The sequence below is a fragment of the Poecilia latipinna genome, unplaced genomic scaffold (assembly GCF_001443285.1).
Source record: "Poecilia latipinna isolate Pla-1442-1.1 unplaced genomic scaffold, P_latipinna-1.0 Scaffold1713, whole genome shotgun sequence".
NCBI classification, from domain to species: domain Eukaryota; kingdom Metazoa; phylum Chordata; class Actinopteri; order Cyprinodontiformes; family Poeciliidae; genus Poecilia; species Poecilia latipinna.
Genome location: NW_015114329.1, coordinates 8,708 through 29,743, shown reverse-complemented (window position 1 = coordinate 29,743; position 21,036 = coordinate 8,708). Strand labels below are relative to the sequence as shown.

General features: G+C 38.8%; 2 protein-coding genes across 2 annotated transcripts; both read right to left on the bottom strand.

Annotated features, from left to right (window-relative positions):
• Positions 1 to 3,977: 3,977 nt before the first annotated feature.
• bsdc1 (BSD domain containing 1) lies at positions 3,978 to 12,178 on the bottom strand. Its single transcript, XM_015060423.1, has 11 exons — positions 11,993 to 12,178; positions 11,427 to 11,481; positions 9,934 to 10,050; positions 9,676 to 9,843; positions 8,519 to 8,573; positions 8,171 to 8,286; positions 8,002 to 8,070; positions 6,552 to 6,636; positions 6,009 to 6,467; positions 5,821 to 5,924; positions 3,978 to 5,337 (listed from the first exon to the last, which is right to left on the bottom strand). Exons 1-11 carry the CDS (start codon positions 12,001 to 12,003, stop codon positions 5,308 to 5,310), a joined length of 1,269 nt encoding a protein of 422 aa, XP_014915909.1. The 5' UTR covers positions 12,004 to 12,178; the 3' UTR covers positions 3,978 to 5,307.
• A 4,087-nt stretch (positions 12,179 to 16,265) lies between these two features.
• On the bottom strand, positions 16,266 to 17,352 carry olig4 (oligodendrocyte transcription factor 4). Its single transcript, XM_015060419.1, has one exon. It carries the CDS (start codon positions 17,250 to 17,252, stop codon positions 16,482 to 16,484), a length of 771 nt encoding a protein of 256 aa, XP_014915905.1. The 5' UTR covers positions 17,253 to 17,352; the 3' UTR covers positions 16,266 to 16,481.
• Between the last annotated feature and the right edge of the window lie 3,684 nt (positions 17,353 to 21,036).

Below are 21,036 nucleotides of genomic sequence, written 5' to 3'. Positions count from 1 at the left end.
GTTAGTAGTAGATCTGTATTTCATGTATTTATTGTTGTTTTTCAAAATAAATTTGCTGATTTCTATATTCTTTTTTATCAAAAAAAATAAATAAGATGCTGAACCTCTCACACTCAGGCTTTTGACACTAAGAAATATAAATCCCATCACCATGTTACAATCCGTACAGCAGAACCACAGCCTGCTTCCCCATATGATGGAGCAGAAAGAGACATGCACTAGAGGAAGACAAAGAGCCAGGGGTGTAAGGAATGGCCAGGGGTTTGTTCAGCTAAACATTTGCTTTGGCTGGCCCGGAACAGAAGGGGCGGCGCTCTGCCGGTCCCTTGACGTGCATCAAGAGGAGCCCCTCTGTCTTCACCATAAATCTGAATGGGAGTGGGAGTTATCATGCTTTTCCCCCAGCCTTCCCCTCCTGGGCTAAACCCTGCATTCTTCCCAGACAAACAAAGTAGCCAGTTCCCACTGCTCTGCGTTGGGAAAGGCGATGGGTTTGTCATGGAAAAATCCTGAGGCATCTCAAGAGCACTTCAGAAGTTTTCTTTTTTTTTGTTTGTTTTTTTTATTTCCCCCACAACTCTTAAAGATGCATCTGCACTTTATGGCTCAAAACTATGGATTTACACTTGATTTCAGCTCCTGTGTGACATTAAAATTGCTTAAAGGAGAATTCAAGACGTAGAGTATTTACAAAGTAATCCCCAGACATGTGGACAGTCTGAACTGAATTTGAATTTGGGGACCTGTTCCATAGAAAACCCTGGTAACACATTCCATAGCTTTCCTCCTCCCTCAGTGGGGCTCTTTTGTGCGTTCTGAAAGGCAGAAGGGTTCCAGGGTTTCTCCCTTCAGGGTGTCGAGAATAATGCTCGCTCTGGTGACAATGACCTCACCCTGACTCCCTGTGATTGTGCATGCATTTATTTATTTATTTTTTTTCTTTTAGGGTCGCAACTCGATTTGCATCTTTGACAGTATGCGGACAGAGGGACGAAAGAAGAGGCAGGAAGAGTTCGGTCGAGGATGGATTAATAAAGGGGGCGGAGGGTGGAGGGAGCGAGTGGAGCTGTAAGGATCCTCAGGGGAGAAGTATTTCTCTCAACAGTCTGATTGGCCTCCCTCCTTTTTACCGTCTGTCCTCTGTGAAATGGTCTGTACTTGACATCTGAGGGAGTCGGTGCTAATGTAAAACACACATACTACACAGCCGGCAGCAGCGAGCATTGGGCTACGACAGGAAATTCCTTTACATCCTTTCTGCTGACTAAGACCTCAGAGTGGGAACAGAGTAAGGAAGAATGTAACGTATATGGTGTTTGGTTATTTGGGGTCTGCGTAGGGCAGCATGTGCGCAAGCCATTACCAAGGCAGGCAACAAGCATGAAAGGCAAGCATTAAGATTAACAACGTAAGAAGATGCCACAAGAGAAAGCTCTTTTTGGACGCAACCATTAAGATTCTTACAGGTGCGTCTCAATAAATCAAAAATACGACTGGAAAGTTAAATTATTTCGGATTTCAATCCAACAAGAGAAAGCAATGTTTTCATTTACTGGAAACATAAAATTAATTTAAAAAACATAAATATTCCAAGGCTGAAATTTCAATCTGCCGAAAAATAGGTGCTGTACTTTCTACAGATGAAATGTTTGTTCTGTCCATTGTCTCCTATTTGTGAAAATATGACTGCGTGCACAGTCATTCAAAAATAATAATAATAATGAAAAGGAAACTCAGCTCAGCTTAATTGGACCTGTGATTCTTAAACCGGGTCAAAGATATCAAGAAAACTAAACTCCAATTTTAAAGAAGGTTTAGTGAAAAAAAAAAAAAAGATACTGTGATGGACAAACAACACTTTAAAGGATTTTTAGTTTGGTATACACCATTCCTGACTTGACAAGACCAAAAGTTCTACATTTTAGGATGAAGCTGGACTAATTAGTCCAGATGCCACGTAGGTATTGAAATAGCAAAATCACAAACTCCAAATGTTGTTTTCATTGGTGAAACCTGGAGACAATATGCCCTGACAACTCCTCAAGTAGGTTTTAAGCTAATAATACTTTGTACACAAATGTATCAGAATTTTAATAAAACTGTTGGGGAAAAAATGTCTGCAGATGTATGAACAAACATATGGAAGTGATTACATTCGCAAACAATGCTGCCAAATAAGTTGATGGGTTTATCAGTCAATTTATTTAATTAAATTTGGTAATATCATTGAAAGCTACTTTACATTGCTAATTCAATTTAAAAACTGAAACTTTTTATTTTCTGCACTTTTCCTTCGACTGCTTAGACATAGCAGTCAGTAAACATTCAACATTCAACGATCGTCTGCTGAACAGCTGACAAGTCAGCAGTCTCGTCTCTATAACTGTGTAGGCAATAACGTAACACCTCTGCACCAAAGCTCTTTTTATATGGTTGCATGTAATGTTTGAATGTTTTTAATAACTATATTATTATCTGTAAGACATATTCATAATCATCAAACTTAACATAAATAATATAGATCAGAGTATGTGTAATTAACCTATGTAATATAGCTTTTTGAATTTAATTACTGAAAGCAATTAACATTTCAATAATTTCTTTTATTAGTCACTGTGTTTTGGGGGTGGAAACTCTACCCTCCACATGTATTCTGCAGAAAAAAAAAAAAAAAAAAAAAAAACCCAGACAGACACTCTCAGACAGAAGCCATTTTTACCAGCAGCATCCATGTTGCAGAGGCAGCCAGCTGCACAGGTGTCCCTCCACTGTGACCTACATTTTACCCATCTGATGCCTCCAGATACACATCCTCACAACACATCCCTAAATCCTTCCCTTGACACAGCAAGTCAAGGTAATCAATTAAGCGATTCCTTGTAGAAATGTGGAAACTGTAACACCAAATTATGAGAGAGGAATATTGTGGCTAATAAGATGCGAGATGGATGCTGCTGAAAGAAAAGGAGTGGCAAGTTCTGCCGGAGGGTCACTGGATGGAGCAACAGCGCCGTCTGGTGGTTGGTTTTGTCATTGTGAAGTTGATCAACTATTGCTGGGCAGTGTTAAGACGTTACATAGACCTGATGAATGTTTCCATCTGTTCCGAAGGTCTTAGATGTTATTTTCCTTTGAATATTATCAATACAAGGCAAATTTTTACCTTTACATCATCAATAAAAACAAGAATGTCAACTATGAGAAGTTACTTCTTGTAGTTTTACTACACTTTTAATTTTTACTTTTACGTCAGTAGTTTTATCAAGAAATATTACTCTTTTTTGAGAAAAAATTCTGGATGGTCTGAAAGGTCTAATGTTTGTTGTTGTTTTTTTTTATTCGGTGCTTAATCACCCTTTTTACAAAATACCTTTTCATTCTTGTGTAATTTTTTTTTCAAATGGTTACTTTTTTTTTTTTTTACTTGGGCAAAAAAAAAATGTTAAAGTTGTGCTACTCTCATTGGGTACTTCACCCATCTGTGACGTTCAGAGAGCCAAGGAAGCCAAGGAAGTGGATTTGGTGCGAATGGTGTAAATGCTTTAAGCTGCATGCAGCTACAATTCTTATTATTGCACATTTTTCAAGAAAGCTGGATCCCACCAGATTAGTTCCAGTTCATAATCTGAAACATTTAGTCTGATTAAATCCAAACTGGATTATTCTGCACTGAACAAACATTCTCCGATATGCAGGTGGAGGTTTTCTTAAATTTTTGAAAATACGAAAAAGCAATTTCCGCTGATGGTTTTACGACAATACAAAACGTATGTATTGAGATGAATAAAAAGAATAATACAAAAAATATATATATTGTGCACTGTTTACAGATTTTTTAGAGCAGTTTGAATTTAGGAAACCCATTTTGTGAAAACAAGAAAAGAAGACTCTTCCTTCTTACTCCCACAGGAGGGGATTGTATTCATGCATGAACCTCCAACATCTAACCAGAAATATGCAGTAATTCATGACAAGAATTATAGTAGGCATTTTTTTAATCATTATAATCATTTGAGAGATCAAGTGAAATACTTGAAAAATAATCCTGACAGCTCTGAAGACAGATGTGTGCAGAACAGCTGAAACTGAAGGAAACGCACAGCTGAAAATTACAGACATGCAACAAAGGCTGGAATAACAGCCTGAAAACAACAACAAAGTAAAACATACAACTCAACGATAACCATCTGTACAATGTTTTGCATATTGTCATTGCACAGACATGCAATCAAAAGCAGATAATTACAATAATTAAGCATTTATTCCAATATAAATATTACACCTCTTGGCTTAGTTTTCTCAGATACGGTACAGGTGAAAAAAAAACAAAACAAAACAAAAAACAAAAGCGTGGAGCGTGCTCCTTGGTCTGCTTGGCACACCATCTGCTGAGCTTTCCCAACCAACAGAGAAACTTAATACGTCCTTTCTCAAACAAGTAAATAGAAAGAGATGCTACCCTTAAAGTCAAGGATCAGATGTCATACCAGTTTGAATTCCCCATCATCAAATGTGACCAGTGGTTAACTAGTTCACTCTAATCAAACAAGACATTCATAACCCATGTGGCGTGTTTGAAGGTGACACAAACTAATATACAGTCAGCAAAAGGCTTAAATATCGAATTGAAGGATGTGAGGGAGCAAACGGGGACAGGAAACATTTGGAGCAAGTCGTCACACCGCTGCGTGTGTCTGCAAGGCCTTAGGATCAAAGTCAAGAGGAATCCAAAACGAAAAGAAGGCCAGAATATTTGTTCCATTTTCCTGGATTCGCTTGCATATTAAAGATGGAAAACGAGGAAAGACAGAAACACGAGATGGACCTCCACTCAATGATCGCTTTCATCTTACAAAGGTGACAAGCAGCATTACAGTTTATTGGCCATCTTGCGGCTCAAGTTTAAGACTCGCAACATGAGATGTTTTTAATGGCATAAAGAGGGAAAAAAAAGAAAGCAACTTCTCTGCCGCTGCAAAACTTAACTGACTTTGAATGCTGGTTAGCTTCAAGGTCAGAAAAATTGCAACCCGCTGTACAGTAGTGTCATAAGCTTTCTACACGAGAGGACGCTCAGAAACCTCTCTATAGACGTTTACCTGCTCTAATCTGACAGCTGACCAAGCAGTCCAGCTCTTATTGCCCTTGGGGTTTCTCTTTTTCCAACAGGTTTGCCGCATGGTCCAAACCAGCTAGAAAAACCCCAACTGACAATCATGACACGGTGACACGGTGGAAAGAGTTAAAACACAAGAAGCACGGTTCTAGACTGCTTTGACAGTGAGTCGTGTTCTGCTTGTGAGGCTCTCAGTCCCAGTTCTCCCAGTCTTCGTCCAGCTGGTAAGAGGAGAAGGAAGGAGAGAATTAGCAAAACATCCCCGACCTCCTGAATATTTACCCGACATAATACAGTTACGACTCGTTACCCTTTACGTGAACCACAAGGTTGGCGGTTTAGAGAGCGTAAATTTAAACACAAACAAGAATAAATGTATTTTTTTCTCCCTGCCCGTTTAGATCTTCACAACTAATACATTTTAACTACGCTTAATCCAGCTGGTGCGTCTTTTAAAATGATAAACACATTCTTAGGACCTCCTTATTTTAATCATTTCATTTTTCTGTTACTTGTGTATTTTGTCCTCCTATAACTGCTTTACGGCATTAAATTGTTTTTTTTTGTATTGATTTCATAGATTACGAGTTTAGTACAGGGCAGCAAGGTGCATTCGAGTCCCAGCCTGGGGTCTTTCTTCATGGAGTTTTAATATTCTCCATGTGCATGCGTGGGTTCTCTCCAGGTACTCCTTCCAGACTTACCTCTCCAGTATCCTCTATTTTAGACAGAGCCAGCTGGACTTCTTCTTCTGTCATGTCAAGGTCAAAGTCCTTCTCCCAGTCCTCACTCACGTCTGTGCTAGAGCCTGGAGGACAAAAGCCCAACAATGAGAAGCTTCTAAAACTATTAAGTTCTCAGTACGGGGCGCAGCGGTAACACGGCGTTGTACCTTTTTTGCCGTTGTTGGAGGGCGTTGACTTTCCGCTGTCGGAGTTGAGCTCAAACACTCTCAGGTCTTGCGGCCCCTCCTCTTTCGCCACCTCTGCTTGTTTAAAAGCAGGACTTCGCACTGACGTCGCCGCGGACGGCTCCGCCTGAGCCTCTGGAGGCGAGTCGCTCCTTCTGGTCTTCTGCTCTTCGGGTTTGTTGTCGACGACGTCCTCCAGCGTTGCTTCGTTCAGTTTCTTGGTGAGCTCTGTGGCGGCGGGCGGAGGCTGCACCTCCACCTGCGTGGGCAGGCTGATGCTGTCGCTGCTGACCGAGAGGGTGGTGTTGGGCTCTTCACTCGGAGAGAGGACAGGGCTCATCAGGGTGCTCTCAGCGGGAGCCGCAGAGCAGGCGGATGAGTTGGTGTCTGACGGGGACGCGACGGGGAGATGAGGTGGTGAAGCAGCTCCAATAAAATCACCTGAAACGTGATCAGAAACACCAGAGAACACAGTGAGTGAAACGCCTTACATGAAAGCTGACAGATTGTTTGCTGTCTACATACCTTCCTCCTCCTCATCCCATCCAAGGGTCTCTATGTCAGCACTTTGCTCTGCTTTTTGCTTCAGGACCATTCTCCTCGCCTCCTCCTGAACACGGCACAGAAAAAATAACGTTTTATTGCTCTAAATAGTAGAAGATTTTGATGTTGGTGATATTTTACAGTTCTGTTAAAAGTTTTGCCGCAGCCCTCATTTCTTTATTCATTTCTAAATCTAAGAGTTCCTCAAGCTCCGTCAAACTCTGTTTGCCCACAAGGCTTTAGTGGCAAAGACTTGGAATATTTTGTGACTCGTATGCTAAGCCATTTTCAAAATCTTAGGTCACGTTTTATTCTAGGTGTGCAGGTGCTTCCACACGGGACTGCAGCAGCTTTGAGGAAAAACATCCTATTTAACTGACTTTTACACATTTTGTCCTGATCAAAGGGATGGAAACATCATATGTCAGCAGCTATGTTCAGATTCACCCAAAGTGGATAAACCAAAAAAATAAACAAGGGTAAAAGGGTCTGGTGATGCTTAGCACATATTATGCATCTATTCTGTCACTACATGCATTCAAAATATGACTGGGTGTAATTTTTTGTAGTCATTTTAGTCTGATACTTGTGCTACGTTTTTTTCTGAGGTTTTTTTTTGGCCACTTTCATCGAGTGATTATGTTTGATTATGTTTGCACTTGGCTGCAAGGCAAATTTTTATACAGGGACAGTAACAGAATGATGCTTTGCTACTGATTCTGCATGTTAATGCCGTTAACAATTATTATAGTGAAATCTGATGCCAGAAAAGAGGTTCCTAAATAAGAAAAATGATCTGATAGACAGATCAGAATAGCAGCAATAAATCTTCTGGTAGCATGAAGACTCAAAATTAGACATTTTCAGCATCAGTGACGTGTTGGATCAATCTAAATGTAACAGGTCCATTATTACAGTAAAACCTATCATAATTGATATACATAATTAATGACATTTTGGCTCTTTTGAGAATCACTCTTTCAGAGAAATAAACATTCAGCCTTTAAGATATGTTGTTGTAAAAATGTCTAAAGATCCAATTTAAAGCTGGTCTTCAGCATCAAAGCCTTTTTATGCTTGAGTTCCTGAAAGTCCTGGGCAATTCCAGGATTCTCCAGCAGATGTCACTCAACACATTCTACACATTTTACAAAATTATCCCACATCACTATGAAAAACAAAACAAACAAAAAAACATCAATCCTCAAGCAGATTAAGCCATCAAAAAAAACACACATTCACTGGTTCTGTTTATGGGCACTTGACATTTACCTTACCACCGTATTGTATCAGTTATAGTATAAATTGTACATATAGTTCCTCAGTAAGCTATGACAAATATCTGACTTGCAGATTTACATCTTAGAAGCCACCTGCAGTTATTTCATTTGCTGTATTTCTTCAATATTTTCAAATAAACATGGCAGTGTACCTGATCCAGCTGGAAGACCTTGTAGAAATATCTCTGCCAGAATTCTGAATGGGACACAGCAGCTGGAACCTGGAGTAAAGAGAAACTCCCTTTATTGCATATCTTAGATTTAAAAAAAAAAAAAAGAAAGACGAGCAGGAAGTTAAAAACGAGAACTAAAAAGAGATACCATTTTGGTGTAGAGAGCTCGTATAGATGGACTGTTGACCAAAAGTTCTGATATTTCGCCTTTCTTCTCGTCCAGACTGAAACTGGACAGCCAGCAATCAAACTGCTCAGGAGGGCCTGAGGAAATGTTTGACAATATTATTGTAACATTTAAATATAAAATATCTGTTGATAAAAATCAGGTGCAAATGTAAAATAAAAAAGTAAAATAAATGATTTTGTTCTCTTCAAAGAATATTTGGAGAAAAAAAAACAAAAAAAAAACAAAGCACATTAGATCACAATAACAGCTAAAATCATAAAGACAATGTTTCAGGCCCCATGAAAACTGCTTCACTAATCATCTCACCATCAGGCTCATTGCAGTACGTAGCGGGATCCGCCTGCAAACTGTAGAGACGCGCCTGCGGGGAAAGACACAAAACTTTCTAAATAAATTATTGAACAATGGCTGTTTTGTTCACACACACAAATCATGTGTTTGCTTTTAACTGTTGGTCCATTCACAAACAAATTAAAACCAGAGATACACTCAAACAAGCATACTGCTGAACGCTTCTGGGGGAATTTCCCAGAAAACCTGCACAGAAGCAGGTTATGTTCAGAAAAGTCTTCAAAAAGCCACCTGTCAGGTTAGCGGCTGATCCCAGAGGAATACCTGCTCTGGCAGCAAGACTTCACATTTTTCTTTTTTTCTTTTTTTTTATTGCCTTGTGTTTTATTGACCCATATTCTTGAGAGTACTATCAAATCATACTGCCAGGAGAGCGAAGAGAAAAGTTCAAGTGAAACAGAAAAACAATACGAGCCTCTTAGGCATTATTTATTTACTGTAACGGCACACTAACTCCTAAAACAAGTTTTTACAAGATGCCTGCTGAAATTGAAAACCATAATGTTTTGTGTCCCTGTGCAGAGAGAGGGGGGAAGAGGAAAAACCATGATGAAATAATACTTCTTCAGAGATACACCCAGAAAACAAAACATCAAGCTAAAAAAACAAGTTGTTACACATCACACGTCTTGTATCAACATTGGTCAAGTGTTATGGTCACAGATGTAGCTGAAATCCTGTCCAACTCATCGGATCTTGCACCATCGATTTTTATCAGTTCTAACAAGTGATCTCTGATTTAACACACATCTTTACCTGGAATTACAGTGTCAGGTGGGTCTTTACTTTGAACATCAATTTTCAAGTCTTTCCACAAATTCTCAACTGGACGTAGGCGTTCATTTTGACTGGGTTTTTGTCTTCGCTTTGCACATTTACTTTGGAGATTTAGTATTGATTTAAAAATGTCTGAAAGTGGTGCTGAACTAAGTCCCTGGACAGGTTTGTATAGCTTTGAGTGGTGGCATGAATATCTTAGAACGTGAGTGTCCAGCTCCAGTCCTCCAGAACTAAAACATGCTGACTTTGGATGCCACTGTCTTAGAAAGAATTAAAAATCACACTTTGCAGTTTTGTTTGCTTCTTTGTTGTTACAAGTATTCAATACTGACCTTAGAACTGTCGTAAACCTCGGTGGTTCCTGCTGACGTTGCCACCAATGTGATCACATCATAATCAATGGTTTTATCAGAAGGTGGAGCAAGAGTGTCTGTTATCACCCCCAAGAAACTAGTCAGGCTCTTCTTCACCTTCTCTGTTGTCTCAGAAGACCCTTCCACCTGGAAAGAAACATAGATGATGCAGTGGAACGTCAGTCCATCTCCACCTGAACACTTGTTTTTTTTATGGCAAAAATGACAGAGACTTACAGCAAGCTTATTTTTGACAGCATTGGCTGTAGCCACAATCGAGCGGGCTGTGTCACGCTGAACCACAGTGGAGAACTCTGTCAGGTCTCGCTGTAGGAATTCTAAGGCCTCAGATGACTGCAGGGCAGAGAGCCAGATAAACAGAATAAAAAGTCAGATAATTGCTTTGTCATAGTTAATTACAGTAATAGCTTAGGTCAGAAAACAAAGTTGAGAAAACTACAATAACATAAAGACTTACATCTTTTCGGCTCAAGTCTTTTGAGCTCAAACTGGAAGTCAGTAACTAAACTAAAAGTCAATATCAAAATATATTCAAAAGTTAAAAAAAAAAAAATGGTAACGTGCCCAAAAAAAGTTCAAGAGAATTTGAGAATTTCCATTTCACTGCGTCATAACTTTATACCAACTCAGCATTCAGCCACAGAGTTTGTGGGGTGAAGCAGATGTCTCTGTCAGGGACATGTTCTAAGTGTGGTGAGCATTTTTATATTCAATGTATTTTTATATTCAATGTATTTTTATATTCATTGACTATATGAGATCTTGACAAAAATTCCAAACAGCATTTGTAAAAAGGTAAGTAGTCCACAGTTTTACACCCGATGGAATACTGAATTTTAGGCATAGATTTTCACCACTGTCACTTAAAACCCTTTAGTTTAACAGTTTCAATTAATCTGATGACAAATAAATGCATCCATCCTCAAATGTGCCTCTGTTGGCTTTTGTGACGCATATTTGCATGAATTTCAACATTTTACTAAACTGTTGCAATTAATTTGACACAGGAGGCTAATTTCAAATATCAAAGTTTACAAGAGAAGAAAAACATAAGTTGGAGTAGAGTGAAGCCAATTGGAGTTAGAAATGATGGCTTGCTTTAAAAAAAATGGACAGTATGGTACTTGCTTTCTATTGTTAGAAAATTAATATAAAAAAATCTAGGTCAAGGGTAATTAAAGTCATATGAGGTTTTAGAGCTGCAGGTTTAACACCTCAGGTCTAGATGCACACTGTTTTCAAATATCTTTAACTTAATTATAAAATAAGAATTAATGCCTCTCATTACATTAAAACACTGATAGAGCATTTAGAAAAACACTTTGCTGAACGAATATTCGTTATCTTGTCAAAACAAGGACAGCAAATGAAAGGACATTATGTATCCCAGAGTCACTCCCTTTAATTAGTAACTTAAACAAGTGACCTTGGCGTCAGTATCAAACTACGTTTGCCAAGTTCTAAAAAAAAGTTTGTAGTGCAAATAGTTTCTAAAAAAAAAAAAAGCAAAAAAAAAATAAAAAAATAGAAAAAGATATCCACAAAGCTGAGTAACACGTTTGCTCAGACAGAGACAGAAGAGAAAGAATAACTGCATGAAATAACCTGCAGTTTCATACTGCAAACAACTAGACAAGCCGAGGCCGATGCATCAGATAAACACAAAACATTAATTTATTTTAACTGTGTTAATATAGCGAAATGATTACCTTGTCTTTCACGGCCTGGTAGCTCTGCTGAAACCAACCTCCCCACCAGCCTTCTCTGTAGAAGACACATTTTCAAAAATACCAGATATTTGTTTAAAAAAATAAATAGTGTGTTCGTGTTACCACAGTTTAAATGCGGCTATTCTCAGTGTTTCTGTTTGTCAAACACTGCCGAGCAAGATAACGTCTGTGCTAACGTCAGCTGTTAGACAAATATACGATTAAACGTCAAGGAAGGTGATTTATTGCAACTTCGACGGCTGAATATTAGTAATTGGTGTAGAAACTACGAACGCGTGCAGTCTGGTGGTTTTGATTTGGAGATTTAAACAGTTTTAGTACTAAGCTAACCAGGCTAAGCTAAAGCTATAGCTGCTATGTTTTGGTAAACAAATCCACTTCCTGAACTCATTTCTAAAGCTGCAGATCGCCATGGTAACAACACATTGCCGACATTAACACTTATGAGACGCGCAATTCAACAATAATCAGTTCAGTTTAATATTACACCGCTATTACATAAAATAAGACAAAAAACTACAAGTATTTTGCGACTTCTCTCTCACCCTTCAGCCATCTTCAGACGATGACATCATCAGATTATAGTGAACTCCGACCCCCACCAGATATCAAAACTTTTCCACGTCATACAGTCTGACGTGGACTTTCCCAGATACGCTCTTATTTTTCACTATTTCCGAAAAATCGTTGTATCAAAGGGATACGCATCTTAGAGTTAAAAAATAAAAAATATTTTTTTTGCTGCGCCAACTACGGTGGCTCCAAAGAACCAAACAATTAGGCAACCAAAAGCAGACGTTACGTCGTGACGTATTTGATGTTGAAAGCATAGACATGAATATTTATAAATGTGTATGGTTGAAATACACATTTATGGTCAAAAATACTCAATTGAAGGCTATTTCAAAGAGCTATCTCTGTTAAATTAAAAAAAAGCACTTTAAACATTTAATTTCAGATCATCTGAACATTAGTTTTGATTATTTCGCTTTTCCGTTAGTGAAAATGTAATGTGGACACATAATTAATTCCAGTTGTTTTGTGAAAAAGCAAATTAAAGAGAAATAAAATAAGGAATCAAAAATAGAATGAAACAAAGAGAGGAATAGATAAAGGAACAAAGAAAGAAGGAAATTTAGACAAAATCTTTGGCTCCATCCTTCACACTTTTTAAGCAATGTAGACGGTAATTTTGGTCTGGTTGATGGATGGTTTATTTATAACTTCTTCTTCCTATTGTTTCTTTTTGTTTGTTGTGTCTTCTATTTACTCTAAATCCTGTATTCCAAAATAAATGAAAAGCTGAGCACCTTTACTATATGCTTGGGTTAGTCACTGTTGAAGTTATCAGTTTATCAAAAAAATATCTGTTTTAATTTTAAAACATAAAGTATTCAGAAGTAAAACTCTCCCAGAATATGAAATCAAACTATAAGATAATTACAAGGATAGGGAAATTTATATTGGCCACCTGTTTGATAACATTTTTGTAACCACTTATTACTCAGTTTTCTGGTTGTATTTTCATAAATTTTGTTTTATATCATTAAACAAGTTATAAATATTTTTTCAACATATTAAAAAATGGAATGATTATTCAGAATTTGCTTTGTAGTGCTTCAGCAATTCAGAAAAAGCTTTAAAAGTTATAGGTTCAACTTTTCTTTTTTTCATTTTTTTAAATGTCTAGCTTACAACCCACATGTTTACAACTGATAAACATATAATAAGTTGAAAATTACTAGCTTAAAAGATTATTTGAAAAAAAAAAACTGATAAAAAGTGATTACATATTTCCTGCTATGTTAAAATGTATAGTTATATATTTTACATAAATTAACCTAGATGTTTTCAACCATTATTAAGTAAGAACAGATTTTCAGTGTATTAAAAAAAAGAACATTCAGCAAGAGATTCTAATAGTTCAACACATTTATTTTTAATTAAATCCAATGTAAACTTTAAAAACTAAGTGTATCAGGACCAAAGCTTTTCTCAGTCATTATGTAAACTAATCAGCGTTTAGCAATTCGAACGTGAATCCTGTCATCAGTCTCCTCCTCTCTGTACATCTGTGAGCAAATGTGCTCACCGTATTCGATGTGTGCATTGACCCCAAGCAGCTGTGCTTTTCCCCTCATCAGTATTCTGTGTGGGGGAAAAAAGGGTGGTAGGGGGTGTTTTTACTGAGCAAAAAAAATGAATAAGAACAGGCTACAAGCCTCTGGAAGTGTGTCCTGCCCTAATTGAAGTTCGCCTTTCTCCAGACGCTGCACATTGTGTGCGTATGTCCTCCAATATGTCTGCCCACGTCCAGCCCTGACTCCCCTTAATTGGGCCTTTCAGTTCCCTAATTAACTCTGTCAGCGCAGGTCGGCCTGAGCCAAGTCGGGATAAGCAGTACTCTATTGATCAGAATCTAAAGCAGTTAACTTATCCATCTGTCCACATGGGCGTGGACATTAAATAAAAAAAAGGGAGATGTGTAATGCTATATCACAGCATTCTTGGCTTGGTAAAGGAGGTTCTCCGAGGCACTTCATTCATGTATTGCAGCATGAATCAAAGCAAATACATTAAAATAAGTTATTTACTTTGTGTTGTTACTTGCAACACAAAGTCAGCATCTCACAGAAAATTTGTGTGCAGAGCTGAAAAAGATGGTTGAGAAAAGCAGGAGGAGAAAAGATGGTTGAGAAAAAATTTGAACCATTGGAGGAATGGTCCAAATTGTCATGTAAATGGTAATTTCACCAAATAATAAGGATATAAATAAACCCCCCTGAATTTGAAAGTTCAAAACGGAATTTCTCTAAAAATAATATTATTATGGTTTGTTAGCAGAATCATAAGACGAAACCATAAATAATAATTCATATGAAAACATAGTAAAGTTTCTGAACTTGCATAAAATTGTGGATATTGTTAAGATGCTTCATTTTGAGTGTTTTACCAAAATGAATTAAATGATATTGATTACATTATGAAACCTAGTTGAAAGTGTTCTAAAGGACTTTTGCCATAATTATGTTCTGTTAGAAAAATATTATATTTGTTTCCTTTTTTAAACAGTAGATTTGACAGTTTGATATATTATTTTTAAATAGATTTTTTGAAAGCTAGTTTTACAGTAGTCATGATGCTATTAGAACCTTTATGTACAATCTGCTAATTAATAAATTCAGATGCAACAATGAGCTTTAAATAGTTTTGGATGTTTTTTTTTTTGTTTTTTTTTTTTATAAATGTAGGAATAAGTTTACGTGGTGAACATTGTTACATGCTAACTGTGTCACTTAAATCAGAACTTCCTCTGCTGGTCGGCGTATGCTGAGGACAGCAGTGGTGACTGCAGAGGCTGCTCATAATGGTACACAGAGGACATGCCCATATTGTATGATTTAAGAAGCATATCCATTACACACCACAGTCCTCACAACCACCCACCCACCCAGCCACACACGCACGTAGACTTTCCAGACCACTGATGCCATATTGTGGGTTAACACCATCTGGTGCCAATCAGAAAACACCAGCTTTGCACAAGTCAGTGTCTCTAATTATCTACCTCCAGCAAAGGCAAGCCGATCCCCACTAATCTCCTCAATGTGTTCAGCTTCCCATTCCCACCTGTGCCCCAGTAAAGAGGGGGAGGTCTGTGGCTCTCTGTGTCATGGGACCGGGGACCAGGTGACGGCGCAGTGCCGGTCCCCACGACAGAAGCCGCAGCGCTTGGTTTGGCTGGCAGCTGCTTCCCCCTACTGAGACATCCCACAGCTGACAAACCCCCGGCGCTGACAGGAGCTCTTTACAGTGTCAATAGCCTCATATATTTGAGCTAACCGCCTTTGTGGTGAGCGAGGGTGTCAGGCCTTTTGGCCCGACAGCGCTTGTTACCATGATGAAATGTAGATTGAATGGAGGGGGTCTATGTCCCAGGCACGAGAGCTTTGACTCCCCCTGTCTTTGTGTCAGCATGGCCATTGTTCAAACCCTCTTCAGCTCTGTGATAAGGAGGAGGTGGGTGAGAATGACTTACATCTCTTCATTCTCCGTGATCTCCAGCTCATCTGTCAGCCGTGGGAGGATAAGCATGTATTTTACACGCTTGATTTGTTGCTAAGTGAAGGCCAGCCATTGCTGACTTGTTTAACTAAATCATGTCCATTGCTCTCCATAGGTCTTGTTTGCATAAACAGCCAGGTTTGTGGTTTATTTGAGCCATTTTTTATTTCATATGGTCTGAATTTTGACTTTTATGACGGTCACAGCAAACGCTGACTGCAGAGTTTGATGGTGTGGGGAAATGTTCATGAAACTGCATCATGAGTTTAGCTTTAATTGAATCCTTTTGTATGCCTTATAACCATAATCATACGAGACAGTGACAAATGGCTGGCCTGCAGCTGAGGACATCGTTGTGTCCCTCGCCTGCATCTGACAAAAGTGGCGCGCCTTCATGGCGCCTGTGTCGTCCTTTCATCTCCAACACCCTGTTGAGGTGAAGATTGATGGCGCCACATTCAGCTTCTGTGCTGTCGTATTGTCTCACCCTTCTGTCCCTCCTTAGCTCTTAGTGTGCCCTAAGCTGGTTAGCAACAAATATCCCCCCTTTGACCAATTTCTACTAACAAAATCTGTGTAAAATCTATGTTGCATAATAATTAAACTCACATATCTATCATTTCTGGTCTCACATTTTTACTTGGAAGTAAAGACGTTTTGTGCGGTTTTCATTGTTCAGCAACAATTTGGATAAAGTACTATTAATAAGAAGAATGAGAAAAACAAGTTAGTTTCAAATTTATTTTTTTTTAATTTAGGAAAATAGAAATCCTGAACATATCTGTTCCAATTTTTTACAAGCTTTCCTTACCACAAACATTGGATAAGTTGCAGATTTTGTTACACAAGTAAAAGGCCCAATGTTGCTCTATCACAAAGTACAACATATTTTTTTTGACAAAATAGCAGCAGTTTGTATGTACAATATGAACAAGTTTGGCATTCAGTCATTTTGTTGCGAGTCCTCCTTCATTTGTTCATAGACAAGCTGTGCAACGTGGAGGTGGCGGTCGGCAGAGGCTGGCAGAGTGTGCACGGGCATGGCATGCCAGGAAAATGTCTGTAGGAGCCGCCAAGGTGGAGTGGGTCCTTGAGAAGGCCCTGCACTGGAGCATGGAAGCCCAGGAAACTAGCTGATGGAGGGGAATGAGGCGCTGGAGCTGAAGATGGAGGAGAGGAGTGATGCTGCAGAGCTGTAGGTGTGCTGCCCACCAGAGAGTGAAGGGACTGGGCCAGAGGATGCAGAGGGAGGTGAACAGATGTGGCTGCATGGCTGATAGTTGAGTGGGCAGTGGAGCGGCTCTGGGCGGCAGCACCACCCCCGTAGACGTCCCCGACCAGTTTTTTCATCTCCTCTAAAGAGCTGGACAGCATGAGGATGTAATTGCGAGCTAGAAGCAAGGTGGATATTTTGGACAGTTTGCGAACAGAAGGTCCGTGAGCGTAAGGCATCACCTCCCTCAGTCCGTCCATGGCCTGGTTCAGGTCATGCATCCTCTTCCTCTCCCGGCTGTTGACTTTGAGCCTCAAGTCTTGCATCTCCTCCTTGCTGAGCTCAGACCTGCTCTTGGTCTTCCCGCCTCCGCGTTCTGTCCTGCCTTGGTCAGCCTCACTGCCATTTCTATTCTCCTGGCAGTATTTCTGAAAAATAGTGTTGGAGAAGAAGCTGCCGGCAGAGTCATCCACCACCAGGTCTGGAGATGAGGATCGGCTGCACGTGGAGCTGGCATCTGAATCCATTTCAGTTTTTGTTTTTTGTTTTTTAAAAATTGTCCAAAATCCTTAATTTTTAAAGAGTCACGGGGAGATTTTGCTGCACAGCCTGTTCCACAGGAGTGAAAGTGTTTGAAATCTGTCACGCCGCGGGCCTGCTGGTGTGTATTTATATTGGGGACACAACAAAGGAACAATAAGCTGCATAATGAGACACTTAGGGCCACAGCCAATTGCAGAAGGGACACACTTTCACCCCCCTGTTACACCTCCTTTATGCTGCCCCACTTCACCTTCCCACACCCCCTTTAACTCCCCAAATCTAATGAGTCCACTACACATTAACCAAAACAGAGATATATTCACATATCATTCTCAGCTATTCTGGAATCATCCATGGCTATATAAAAATGCAAACAGTTTATGTGACAAATCAAGATTAATAAAAAAAATATATATATGTGTTTTTCTTGAGTTTCGCAGTTTGACTGAAAAGAAAGTGAAAGTGCTGACCTCAGAGTTCAACAGGCCACCATTTTTATTGCTGTCTGCCATTTCACCAGATAGATGATGCCTCCAAGGCCTTATTTACATATGGTTTCTATGAGACACTTTGGAGAAAGGTATGAGGCACCATATGAGGCGGCTTAAACATGTAAAGAGCAGCGTTAATGGAAGACTGGGCACAATTCAACTAAGAGTTAAGACAAAGAAGGTCAAATAAATTTGACTCGGTTTTCCAAACAGTCTGTGAAATCACATCACTGTTTCTGGAAGGGGGTCCTTCATGGAGAGGTAGTTAAAAAGATACTAAAGAGGCCACAGCACTGTCTTCAGATAATTAAATGGTATGGTTTCTTCTACTTCAGTAAAATCTTACCTTTTTATCTTTAAAAGTTAAAGATAAGCCTTAAAAACTTCTTACAGAATATACAAGTTCATGCATAGCTTATATCTTCAGATGTTTTCGAACAAACAACTTTATACAACAGGCTGTTGTTCTCCCTGCAGCATCAAACATGTCCTCTTTGAAAACATGCAATAGAAAGCTAAAAACAGCATTTTCCAGAGCAGCAAGAGAGACTGCATTGCAAAGATTCCCGCGGAGCAGCAATTGCAAAGCTTTCATATTCTTTAAAAAATAACAATAAACTAATTAACATATCTAAGATGTGGAAAGGTTTTGTCCTGTCCCTTTTCAAAACACTTTCATAACTTATTTGAAGGGGTTTTTAAATGCAAAAGGATAAAATAAGAAAATATAAGTAGTATGAGCACTAACAAAGGTTTGATGCGATTGTTGTGAAAATGTGCACACCAGGCATATTTCTTTTGATTTAAAAAATTGATTGGTGATTGGTAACAGCCAAGTAACATTTTTCATTATCAACATGTACCAAGGTTTCAAAATAACTTTTATTTCGAAACCTAAACTCTTCTATTCATCTTTAAAGTCATTTTAATGAGAAAAGAGAGGAAATGGAAAGGTAGTGGAGTATTCCCAATTTTCTCTGGTTATATCTTGGCTTTTGATAATAAACACGCCAACATTTAGCCAATGATTAAAATAAAATGATGTTTTCTTAGTACATAGTGGCACTAGTGTTGGCTGGCATGCTAAGCTACTAGTAGTTTTGCTAACCTAACTGTAGTTTAACGGCTAAGATGGATATGATGCCTAAGGCTGAATACTGATTCTTCTCGATAGAAAATTCCTGTTGCTGTAATGCATATAGATAAGTATTTTTTTTTTCACTCTCTTGTATTTATTAAAACAGTAGTGGTTAATGGAAGTGGAAACATTTTACCTTTTGCTATTTTGCCTTTTCACCCCCCATATTTTAATGTATAGATTAAAGAACTTACCAGAAATGTTTTGCATGGCTGCAAACAATCTCTCCTCATTTTACTCGAAAATCTCAAGCTTTTAATAGTCTCATTAACTAATATTAAAAAAAACAAAAAAACTGCTCATCTAACTATCATCTCATCTGGTAAAAGTGCTCTCATGTTCTGACAATATTGCATTAACTTTTCAGTAGACATGTAAAGAAAACATTGTTGTATTTCATGTAGTCTATATAATTGGTCCTCAGATTTGTCCGTTGTTAAATACCAGATGGGTCTCGCAGTGGTTTACATGTTGCTTAATGTGCAACTTCAAAGCAAAAAATCCTCCCAAACTGATTCTACTCACGGACTTAAAAGAGCGTCTCAACCAGGAATCAAAAGGGTTCTGAAGACCCCCCACCACCGCTCCATCAGGGCACTTCAGATTAGCCAATATTCAGGGATATTATAATTGGTGGAACCTGGAGAGCTAACATAAGCCATTTATTTGGAGCATATGGATTTTCCCATCGTTAGGCTCGGAGCCAAAATGGCTGCTGGATTCTCATCTGTTAATTGGGTCAGATTCTAATTAACAATGTGAGACAAAATATCCTAGTCTTTTAATAGAAAAAGAAAATGAATGTCTTCAGCCAAAAAGGAATTTGAAAAATCGTGCTGAAAATCTTGACGTGAATATCTGGAGATGATTCATACTGTCAGAGACCAAGAACAGGAAGACATGTGGACTCTTGCTGATCAGTGGAGTGCATCAATAGTTCTTCTATTACTTCATTTTTTATATTCATGGGCCAAATAAGTCCCATTGTGTGTCGTTTTTATTCTTATTCATGTGTTTGCATAGGCAACGGGCCACACAGAGAGACAGAAGGATCTCCAAGCTTTGCATTTTGCAAATGAAAGCGTAACCACCTTCCATGTTTCCATATAATCCTTCAGTTTTTAACCCTCCATCAGAGTGTTTAACTTTCTTCTCTAGATGTCACCTTTCAGGACCCTTCATCCAGGACTTAGATGTGAGACATCCTCCTTTTCTCCCCCCGGCTTTACGGTCCCTCTTTCTGATGCCTCATGGGATGCACTCCAATGAAAGTGCTCAGGTGACCATAAAATGAGGGCATTATCACAGGCATATGCTTGTCGTGACAGAGGATCAGCCCAGATTAGGGCCTCTTATAGCTCAATAAAGCGCTGAGCTGAAGAGCAAACCTGTGCTGTTCAGCATAAGGCCTCTTTTGCTCTCTGCTGGTCATTGTTTAACCAGATCAGGGGCTCGATCTTCTCTACACCCACCAGGCTTTAATCTGGGCATGTGGCCGAAAGAGGATCCTGGGGTTATTTACAGTTTTCTCACTATGGATCACACACTGTTGTCCTTGCAACAGCTCAGATAAAACTCTTTGCAAAAGTGTACATATAAATTTTCCACAGATTGTCACGTTACAACCAGCAACATCGTTGTGTTATATTGGAATTCAACGTGTTTTTGAGAAACACAAAGTGGCACATCAAACCTGCTTTATTTTTACACCTACATAAAATCCAGTCCAAGCAATTCCCTTCAGTGAATTCATGTAGTTTATTTGTAATTTAATCTCACTAAAAAACACAGATGTAATGAGAAGGCACTAGACGTTCATCAGAGGACATTAGCAAACAATCACCACCACACAGACAGTTCAGCGCGCAAGTTTTATAGACATTTAAAGAAATGTTAGGTTATAAAATAATATCCTTAACAAAAATTGTGTGGAGCAGCTGCAAACCCATTAAGACACTCAGGCAGATTGTTCACAGGAAGCATGAATCAGAGAACCAAGAAACTCAAGATAACTTTGGAAGAGCTGCAGAAATCCAAAAATCAGTGGGATTGTCTACTCATAGAGCCACTGCTGGTTCAGTTTTGCTCCTGAGATGTGTGCTATTTTACCGCTCAATCAATTGGAGTAAATTAAAGTAA